Source organism: Helianthus annuus, chromosome 3, assembly GCF_002127325.2.
Source record: "Helianthus annuus cultivar XRQ/B chromosome 3, HanXRQr2.0-SUNRISE, whole genome shotgun sequence".
Classification (NCBI taxonomy): domain Eukaryota; kingdom Viridiplantae; phylum Streptophyta; class Magnoliopsida; order Asterales; family Asteraceae; genus Helianthus; species Helianthus annuus.
Genome location: NC_035435.2, coordinates 80,578,726 through 80,589,908, shown reverse-complemented (window position 1 = coordinate 80,589,908; position 11,183 = coordinate 80,578,726). Strand labels below are relative to the sequence as shown.

The 11,183-nt window shown below is 40.8% G+C and overlaps 1 protein-coding gene across 1 annotated transcript; it reads right to left on the bottom strand.

Moving 5' to 3' along the window:
* Nucleotides 1-2,470: 2,470 nt before the first annotated feature.
* On the bottom strand, nucleotides 2,471-5,444 carry LOC110928943 (mRNA turnover protein 4 homolog). Its single transcript, XM_022172014.2, has 8 exons — nucleotides 5,311-5,444; nucleotides 4,949-5,114; nucleotides 3,904-3,994; nucleotides 3,733-3,791; nucleotides 3,381-3,441; nucleotides 3,145-3,235; nucleotides 2,859-2,935; nucleotides 2,471-2,759 (listed from the first exon to the last, which is right to left on the bottom strand). Exons 1-8 carry the CDS (start codon nucleotides 5,336-5,338, stop codon nucleotides 2,643-2,645), a joined length of 690 nt encoding a protein of 229 aa, XP_022027706.1. The 5' UTR covers nucleotides 5,339-5,444; the 3' UTR covers nucleotides 2,471-2,642.
* Between the last annotated feature and the right edge of the window lie 5,739 nt (nucleotides 5,445-11,183).

Below are 11,183 nucleotides of genomic sequence, written 5' to 3'. Positions count from 1 at the left end.
AGGGGCGTGAGTTTGTTTATGGGCATTCTAGTCAATTCAAGGCAATAGTTTCTCTCTCTTCCAATTCCCCCCCATTTTTTAAACGTTAATAACTCTTTCATACGACATTATTTTTTTATAAAAATTGCACCAAAAAAACGAGCGTTTTTTTATCTTTAAAATAAGTATACTATTGCTATATTTTCAAAAAAAAATTAAAAACCCAGTTGCGTAAAATGCAATAGAAAAACCCCATTTACGTAAAACGCAATGAAAAAAAAAACCTAAAAAATGACATTTTTCTAAAACGCAATGCACAAAAAACACAAAGAAATGTCTTATTTGTAAAACTCAATGGCCAAAAAACACAAAGAAATGTCTTATTTCTAAAACGCAATAGCCTAAAAACTCAAAAGAAAGTGTACTTTCTAACGCAATGGACTAAAAACACATAAAAATGTGTTTTACCTAAAACGCAATGCACCAAAAACACAAACAAATGTCTTATTTCTAAAACGCAATGGCCAAAAACACTTAAAATGTTTGTTTCCTAAAACGCAATGGCCTAAAAAAACAAAAGAAAGTGTTCTCTCTAAAACGCAATGGACTGAAAACACATAAAAATGTGTTTTACCTAAAACATAATGGACTAAAAACACATAAAATGTGTTTTACCTAAAACGCAATGGACTAAAACACAATAAAATACAACGTAATGGATAAAAATAGTGTTTATCACCATATCAACTACTTACAAGTTTTTTAAAAAAAGTTTTAAAACCCAAATAACATTATTCGTAAAACACAGATAACGATTCTGCATGTTTTGTTGTAAAACGCAATAGAACAATTTTGTAAAACACAATATAATACTTCTTATGTTTTAGAAATATAAATAAGAATAACTTAAGTTCTCAAAAGAATGGATACTTATGTGGGCCCAATCTAATCTGAAAAAACATTATATAATTAATACAATAGTTATTTACATTCTCAAAAAACGCAATTGTTAGTAATCTTGGATAGTACTCATATTTGGGAAAATCTCATATATGAAACAATTATAAAATTAACACAACTGACATTTTCCAAAAACGCAACAAATACACTTTACTGCGTTTTATGCTATCTTCTTTATCTGAATCACCTCTGACGTCATTTATATAAATATCATATCTTTATTCTGTAAAACACCTCTCCTTCATAGTTGGTGCTTACTTACAAGTTATACGCGATCAATCGTTTTCTTCCAATCTTTATTATCACATCTGGATGAGTAAAACTAGTAGCGTGCCGGTGGCCGGAGTTATGTTGAAGGTTGTGGTCGCGTCTTATGAGGCGGTGATGGAGAAGATGAAGTTGGAGAAGTTGAACACGGTTACAGTGGTTAGTGACGGAAGTGTGGCCGGAAAAGTAGATCTTAGTTCTGACGAGGATGGTGCTTTGTTACCTGTTTTCTGGCGCCGGCGACTGTGGTGGGGAAGATATGATAGAGATGAAATTTAAAGTTGTAAGTTGCAGGTTTTTGGAATTAGATCTAGGGCTTTTTGAGATAAAAAAGTAAATGGACCAAAATACCCCTTCACCTTAAATTTAAAAAAGACACATGTCATAATACTATTGCTTCCTATCCTTCCTAGCCAAAATAAACTTCCTATTTGATCCTCACCCATATAATATATAAGGTTAAATTATTATACAAATGGACTTAACATACAAAGTACCCTTAACATAAAAAGTAAAGAGGAAAAACAATTTTGAAATTTTTCCCCCATCTTATTAATCATGTACCATAGTCCCAGAATCCAAAAAAATCTAATGGCATCTTGGTGGTGGGATAAGGCTTTGGAACCAATAGGTCCTGGGTTCGATTCCCACAAGGTGGTTTTCCCTTGTCTATTGGGTTTCCACCTGAATTGGTGTGGCATTATGCCTAGTGGAGATGGATATGATCGGGTGGTTCCTCTGGTGGCACGATGATACTCCAGTGGTCCGTCAGTGATCTAAATTTGCCGTTGAGAAAAAAAAAAAGAATCCAAAAAAATCTTGATTTAATTTTGTAAAGTACTCTAATACTGTAAAATCACGATTTTTTTTTCACATTTTGCAATTTTGTAACATTATAAAAAAGTTCAAGAAAAGGCGCACATTAAGGCCATTATGACGAAGGATGGTGCATTGAACATTCTCTTTTTTTATTGCAGATGGCCTGTTCTAAAATTTTATAAAAAAGGCTGCTTCGTTGCGTTGTGGCTACAGCAAAAAACTACAACTGTCCAAACAAATAATGCAAGTCGGTGAACCAATTTCGGATTTATACAGCTCGGTTTTCACAGTTAGTACTATTATGTTCACACCATCAAAAGCGAATCCTGAAACCTCCAGGTCGGTTTAATTTCTCGTTTTCAAAACCACAATATGCAGAGCGACTAAAATTTCATCAAAACTAGCCATGAACACCTCAAAGGATTATAAAGTAGACAACTTGGCATAATTCAAACACATTTGAGATCCAATTAAGTACCAATAAGAATCACTATATTTCCGGTAGGATTTGCATAGTCCATTACAGATTTCCACCAAAAAAGGTGTCCAAACACACACCGTTTCACAAAAACAGTCATATAACTGCTTTAAAGCAAGAGCATACAAATTAATATAACTTACGAAGACTCGATATCCGATCCTTGCAACCCTTCTTGATACATTTCAAAATCCTCTGGGCTCCATCGGCATATCAAGTTGAGCTTAAATGTAGCCATCTTCATCTCCATTAAACGCTGCATTCACATCAAAATCAAAGCCACATTATGAGATGCTAATAACTAACTATAAATATAAGAACCAGAAATTATCATTTAAAAACGTATGATACTGACCAGTATGCGAGAGGCCTCCGGTGATACAGGATTACCCTCCTCACATACAACAAAGTCTCCGACAAGTTCCACCACACCTATTTCACACCAAAAAGAAACTGAATATCGTACTTAAAGGTAGCATAAAAGTGGCATGCCTGGGTCAGATTACGAGTATTTTACGTGAAACCGATTCAGTACAAAGCATTCATTTTTTATAAACAATTAGATTGAGAGCACTACTACTATTCCAGTAACAATCTAATCTTATGAACAAAATGATTCGAGAGAAAGAGAGAATGCAAACCTTTATTTAACCGCACCGGCATCCCTTGCTTCCTCAAGAAGGGTTCCATCTCATGTGTGAACTGGTCCAGAGGACCTTCTTTAAGTTCCACCTGAAAAGTCATATATCACTCAAATAAGCATACAAACTTATAATAAAAATAATATTCATCAATACAGAATCCCAAGTAAATTAACAGTGGCATAGAAATATAAATACATATAAAAAGATATGTGTGTGCGTATAAAACTACTAACCGTTTCTGTAGCAATACTACCAGTCCTAGCATAGTCGTAGTCTTCATACTCGTTAAATATTCTGCCAAACATGTAGAAGCCATAACAAATTAAAATAAATAATAAAAAATGGAACAAAGCACTATTGTGAAATAGATGTGTGTGTGCATCATGATTCATGACAACATATAGGTCCGGCTCAAGGTGACAAGAGTTGCGGGTCAGAACCTCAGGTCAGACATGTCATCTTTTAATGCAGGTCGGTTGACCCACAAAAACAGCTTATAATACCAATATTAATGTACCAACTGTAAGAGGTAGTAATTCAAGTTCAATAACAGAAGCACTTCTAACATGGGTTTGTAGTATTAACCTTTGGGCTTCTTCTACAGGCATGTTGGTTAAACAAAGACCAGAATCCCCTCTAAGAAGCTGTATGCAAACAATGGTCAAATATATAAGACCAGCTAACATTAAACGAAAAATAGCATACAAACAGATGAACAATCACAAACAAAGGTATGTATTAACATGTTCTGCTTACCTTAGAAACCTTGTGAAGCCCTGGCCTCATCTCATCGGATTCAGATCGACCTAAAGCAACTTGCATAACTTTGTTTGATCCTAGGAAAAATCTGAAACGTCAAAGATAACCGAAAACAACATATATATTAGACCTTGATATCATATACCACACAGCCCAAAACATGACACGGCACTAGCTAGGCTGACAGGCTGTGGGTTGTTGCATCTACGTTCTAACCGGTTTAATAAACATGTCGTGTTCAGGTTGACCATTTAACCGTAAACTTAAACAACTTTAAAATAGAGTTAATAAAAGTTGCTTTATATGATCAACCCCTTTAACCGGTTTACAAACCGTAAAAGCTTTGAGTAATAAGTGATCAGACGGACCGTATACAGGTTGATGTCTTCGACACAAGCTCATCAATTCAACCCACAAGCCCAACGTCACCCCTACTTAGGGATGGGATTGGTACAGTACCCGTACCCAAACCCGTACCGAAAATACCGGTACCGAATTTGAACAAAACTAGGTACCAAATAGCGTACCAAATATATAGGTACGGTAAGGGTACTGGTACGGGTATTTTCAGTACGGTACCCGCTTTGGTACCATTTTGTTTTTATTTAGTTTTGAGCACTTGTACAAGTACTAAATAGGTAAAATTGACATGAGTACCAATATAGTACGAGTACTAAATAGGTAAAATTGGTACGAGTATCAATACGATACAGGTACCATATAGGTAAAATGAATACGAATACTATAATACCATAATACGAAATAAAACATAATACAAAAAAAAAAAACTTTTAAAGGTCTACATAAAACATAATACAAAAAAACTTTTAAAGGTCTACCTACATAAAATTCGGTACCAGTACCCGTTTTTACCCGTACCAATACCGAAAGTACCGAATACCAAAATCAATAAAACTGGGTACCGATACATGTACCAAATACCTAAAATCGATACGGGTACAGGTATTTGGGAAAAAAGCCCATCCCTACCCCTACTTATAATATCATTCAGTAAATTAACAAAAGTAAACATTTAAAGCACCTGCTGGTGGATTTAAGTTGTTCTCTGAACTGCTTAAACTTCAAATTCCTCATGTTCTCAAAACTAAAAACATATATGGAATTATATTTCTCAACAGCATCTCTTATTGAGCTCACTATGTTCTCCTTATGCTCTCTTCCTTTCTTCTTCGTTTTTGACAACGTCACTGCATATTTGACAGATTAACACAATTTCATTTCATACAAACCTAAATCAACTGGTAACAAATATTAAATCTTTAAACCAACCCTAAAACTTAGATTAGCAAAACTATTGAATCATATGAGTTCAAATTTAAAGCGGCTAATATCAATTTTCCAAACCGAATATCTACAATTTAAGAGAAATAATGAACGAATTACCTGCTCTGTCTCTTTTGGATTTCGGCATCTTTGTAGAACCCTAATTGAAGCCGTTGGTGGATTCTGGTGTTCTGTTATAATTGAACACCAACGAAAGAAGTAAACCCTAACGATTTCGATGCTTTAAGTTGCTAGGGTTTAAAGGCCTCGGGGTTTTGCTATATGTTTTGGGCTCACCCATATGTCAAGTTGGATCTTCTTAGGCCCGTTAACAATTTTTTTCTTTCTAAAAATTAAATGAATTAGTGGTCTTTACTTTCTAAAAATTAAATGAATTAGTGGTCACCCGAGTCGAGTCAAGCCAAGCCAAGCTAGGTACCATCAGATTGTGAAGGGGTATGGTCCCAAATAGCCGCGCAGACCTTCCTCAGGTCACGCGCAGGACCATACTCCTTAATCAGCATAATGTTCAATCCCAACCTCGCGCGACTTACTTCGCCAAGAACTGACATCGCGCGAGGTCTAGACAGGAAAGAGCATTAATTTCAACACTTGGCATCTGGATAAGAGTCTTCAACACCTACAATCACGCGCGGGATAGTTACATGCTCAGCAAGGGGCGCGCATGAGCTATAGCGCATAACCACTCCAGAAGGTACAAAAGGTATAAGTGGCAGATGGAAAGAGCCAATCCGCATCCTCCAGGCTCTGCTCAATCGTGCTCCACGATCGTCTGACATGCATGAGACAAAAAGTACTGAAGGACGCCTACATGGCACCAATCACAGGGCAGAGACACCTGCCCCACGATCTCCACTTACCTGCTGATGGCAGAGGGACAACAAGGCTGACAACAGTGACACGTGGCTCCATTCATGGTGCGTCAGCACCAGAGAACTAATAGAAGCCACTAACGGTCGACACTAGTGAGACAAGGAGCATATCCGATACGTTGTCGCCTTCCGTCCCAAGGCCCATCAGCCCACATCCTCTACACTTCTCCGGCTATAAATAGAGACCTTAGTTCACAGGTTAAACATTCCATTCCCTCTACTCTCACTCTTTACACACTTTCATCTCCTCAAAGCAGATACTTATTCTTACATCGGAGTCTGGTTAAGAGGGAAACCCCCATATTCCCCTCTTAACGAGCTAACGGTGTTCTGTTTTGCAAGATTAGCGGATCATTAAGGAGCTCAGAAAGTGATAAGAAGATTAACCCTTATGGTAGAAACATAAACCAAACTAATTAACCACCAAATTAGTTACGTGTTTCTTCATTGGCGCTCACCGGTTTATTGCAAATCACTCTCATCTTCTTTTTTCTGAGTTGTCTTAACTTGTTTTTTCCTTCGATCATGGCTGGTCAAGGAATCGTTCCTGATTTTGGCTTTGGAACAAACTCTAATGCAGTGCTGGGGGAGGATAATCAAAACGTCCAAGTCCAACATGTAGAAGAAATCGGTGAAATCGAAGTAACCAACACCGGGGGACCCCGCGCGAGCATCACTTGCATCACCCAGATGGTAACCCCGGGAAACAATGGTGCTGGACCTTCAAATCCAGCTCCACCTCAGAACATTTCGGCGCTATTAGGGCTACCTGAAGGCGAAACTCCAGCCTCTTGGTACGCCAAGCAAATTGCAACCATCAATGTCGCGTATCAATCTTTGAGCGCACAACAAGCAGTCTTACAAGCAGAGCGATCTTTGGTTACACCCACTGGTCCAAGTCAGGGGGGCGCGCCAGATACCCCCGCAGCAAATCCTATAGGGAAGAATGACCAGACCTCCTCCCCTACGAAGACCAAGCGTGCACGATACTCGGGGAGAGACAGAAAGCAATTATGACTACCCGTCAAACGTCCAAAGAGGACCAGTTCACACCAGACTTGGAGCGCGCAACCTGAACAATGAATGGGACGACACAGACCCAAACGACCCAACATGGCAAGACGACGAAAGTTCCTCAGTCTTCAATCGCTTGCAGAGGAACCACGAGTACTACAAGCCAAGACAACGCATTGCATACAGCGAAGAGGCAGAGCGTGACTTCAGCCTCGCTTACAGGCCGGCTGAAGCTGCAGAACACTCAAAGTTCATTCTGAAGATTGCTCTAGCACCATTAACAAGAGAAAAGTTGCCTCCAACAGTCGGGAAATTCAATGGCCTAACTGATCCAGACGATCACGTTAGAGTATTCACAAGTGTTGGTGTTATGGGAGGTTGGAATATGCCAATGTGGTGTCACTTGTTTATCTAGACGTTTACAGGGGCTGATCGCGCCTGGTTCGACAGCCTTCCACCTGGAAAAATCAGTTCATGGGTTGATTTCAGAACACAGTCTGTAAACCATTTCAGCCAACAAAGAGGTTACCAGCGCGACACAGCCGAGGTAACAGACATTTGGCGAAGAGAGAACGAAGGATTGGAAGACTTCATCACTCGCTTTAACAAAGAATGTTTGGAAATTGGTGGTGTAAGCGAGCAACTCATGCGCGCTCACTTCAAGAAAGTCATTCGCTGTGATAGTCTCATCAGAACTATCACCGGAAAAGATGGAATGCCAAAAGAATGGGATAAGCTCATGGAAGTCGCGAAGATAGTTGCGCAAACTGAAGAGTCATTGGCCGGTAATAAGAACTCTTATACTGAGGATCGCTTCTCCAAAGGAAGCTCGCGAGACAACAAGCGCAACAAAAACAAAGGTCAAGATTGGAAGTCCGGGAAAGCAAGGGGTTACGACAATAGACCGCGCTACAGAGAAGACGCGCGAGAAACAATTGATAGAATTGGGTATCGAAAGGTAGTCAGGGATGACAATCGAGAAAAACACTGGACTCCGCTCATAAAAACACCAAAAGAGGTGCTAATGATGGAGAACCATGACTTCAAGGCTCCAAGGCCTATGAAAAACAAGAAGGGTCAAGACCCGAACCTGTATTGCGATTTCCACAAGGATACAAGCCAACTTACTGATGACTGTATCAGCTTACGTCAAGAGATTGAAAAAGCGCTAAAGAGCGAAAAGTTAAGCCACCTGGTGAAAAACGTGCGCAAAGAGACACGCCAGATCCAGCGCCATGACGATGGGAATCACAAGAAAGTCCGGCGCCTGGAAACTCATATGGTCAATGGACCAAGATACAATGCAAGAGAAAAAGGCAAGTGCCCGTACGAGCCATTTTGGCAAGAGCAGCAAGTCATTTTCCCAGTTGTACGCGGGGGCCCCCGCGCAACACGTCCCGTTGTTATTACTGGTATTGTTGGTCATATGAAACAGAGTACATCTTTATCGACCCAGGAAGTACAGCAGACATCATCTATGAGCAATGCTTTAATCAGTTTGATGATGAAGATAAAGCGAGACTCGAGCCAGTCGACTACCCTCTATCAGGTTTCTGTAACGAAATGGTCTTCCCACTAGGCCAAATCAGCTTTCCCGTCACGTTCTCTGATGGAAAGCATTCAAGAACAACAAATGTGAATTTCATGGTAATGCCTGTCAAATCAAGGCATGATGTGTTGATTGGGAGAGAAACCCAAGGCGAATTAAACATGGTAACTTCCACACCGCACTCAGCCATCGGGTTTCCAACTGAGACGGGGGTGGCAATTATTTATGCAAAAAAGGAAGTAATGTCGGCAGAGGAGTTGCACCCAACCAAAGCGGCGAAAGTTTCAACAACTGAACCAGAAAAGTGGGTCTTAAACCGCAAGTACCCAGAGCAAACGGTGATGATCGGCCACGCAATCTCACCAAACATCAGAACGCACCTCAAACAACTCTTGTTCAGGAATATGGACATTTTCGCCTGGACTCCGGCAGACATGACTAGTGTCCCGCGCGACATTACCGAGCACTGTCTGAACACTTATCCCTCCGTTGAACCAAAAGTACAAAGAAGGCGCAGCTTAGGGGCGGATAAGACCAAAGCAATGAACGAACAAGTCTGTGAGTTGTTAAAGGCAGGAATCTTAAGAGAGGTGCGCTATCAGAGTTGGGTGGCAAACCCCGTAATGGTGGAGAAGTCAAACGGCGGATGGAGAATGTGCGTCGATTATACCGATCTCAACAAGGCATGCCCTAAAGATTGCTACTCTTTACCTGAGATCGATAAAAGATAGACTCTCTCGCACCATTCAGATGGAAATGCTTCTTGGATTGTTACAAGGGGTATCATCAAGTTCAAATGAAGCTCGAAGACGAAGACAAGACAGCTTTTAGAACCGATCTCGGCATCTTCTATTATACAAAGATGCCGTTCGGCCTCAAGAACACTGGCGCAACATACCAGCGCTTAATGGATTAAATCTTTGCTGAAGACATTGGTAAACATATTGAGGTATACATAGATGATCTGGTGATCAAGAGTCCCGAAGAGGACCAAATGTTAAAGGACATTGAGAAAACATTCAACTCGTTGAGAAGCGTGAATATGAAACTGAATCCAGCCAAGTGTTCCTTTGGTATGGAGGAAGGCAAGTTCTTGGGCTTTGTGGTTACAAATGGAGGGTTTAAAGTAAATCCAGAGAAGGTCCAAGCCATAGAGCGAATGTCGTCGCCAAGAACAATCAAAGAAATGCAACGATTAGCCGGCCGCCTGGCCGCACTCAATCGATTCCTGTCAAACCACGCCGCAAAGTTATATCCTTTTATCAGCACCTTGCGCAACTGCGTAAAGAAACAAGAATTTAAGTGGACGCCAGAAGCAGAAGCTGCGTTCCAATAGATGAAAGAGTGCTTGATAAAGCTCCCTACACTGACCGCGCCGTTCGAAAAGGAACCGCTCATCCTGTACTTGTCTTCTTCGGACAAGGCAGTTGGGTCGGTATTATTGGTGGAAAGAGATGGAGTCCAGACTCCAATTTATTACGTCAGTAGGGTGCTCACTGACCCAGAAACGAGATATTCAACAATGGAGAAGTTGGTACTTGCGCTACTACACGCCTCAAGGAGGCTACGCAGATACTTTACAGGGCACGTGATCACAGTACTCACCAATTTTCACATCGGCACTATTTTACAAAAGCCAGAAACATCAGGGCAGTTAGCAAAGTGGGCGATCGAGCTGGGGGGCCACAACATCTTGTATAGGCCGCGCCCAGCCATCAAGGGTCAAGTCCTTGCGGATTTCGTCACAGAAGTCCCAGTGGAAAAAATCAAAGATTGTGAGATTGTTGAGACTCCTGTGAAAGACACATCTAATGAGTTGTGGTTGTTATACACTGATGGGGCATCAAATGAAGATGGCGCAGGAGCTGGGTTGCGCCTTGTGAGCCCCAAGAAGCATGAATTTACATACGCCATCAAGTTTGATTTCAAGAATACCAACAATGAGGCGGAATACGAGGCATTATTGGCAGGCTTGCGCCTCGCCATAAAAATGGGAGCTCAAAACCTGCGAGCGCATGCTGATTCACTCTTGATTGCCAGCCAAATCAACGGTCTATACGATGCAAAGGGCGAAGTTATGGCCCTGTATTTAGATCAAGCAAAAGAGTTGCTTCAACAGTTCACATCTTACAAGGTAGTTCACATCAACCGCTCCGAAAACAAGCCAGCAGACGCCTTGAGCAAGCTCGCTTCAACCTCTTTTCAACATCTTGCCAAAGATGTGAGGATTGAAGTACTCAAAAACCCATCAGTTCTGTTGTGCCAAGTAAATGTGATCGAAGTAGGGCAGCCATCTTGGATGACCCCTATAATCCAATATCTGCAAGAAGGAATACTCCCTGAAATCAAAGCAGAGGCAAGGAAGATCCAAAACAAGGCCTTGCACTACGAGATGAATGGTGGTATCTTATACCGAAAGTCCTTCTTAGGACCACTGTTGCGCTGCGTGAACCCCCAAGACGCGAATTACTTGATTAGTGAGATTCACAAAGGGATCTGTGGCATCCATTCAGGCCCACGCATGATTGTCGCGAAAA

What these genes read in the sequence shown, in the direction of transcription:
- LOC110928943 (XM_022172014.2), bottom strand. Translation starts at nt 5,338, where the DNA reads ATGCCGAAATCCAAAAGAGACAGAGCAG. An exon ending in CAACTTAAATCCACCAGCAG is followed by an intron (nt 3,995 to 4,948) that starts GTGCTTTAAATG and finishes TTGACGTTTCAG; the next exon opens with ATTTTTCCTAGGATCAAACA. An exon ending in GTAGTATTGCTACAGAAACG is followed by an intron (nt 3,236 to 3,380) that starts GTTAGTAGTTTT and finishes ATGACTTTTCAG; the next exon opens with GTGGAACTTAAAGAAGGTCC.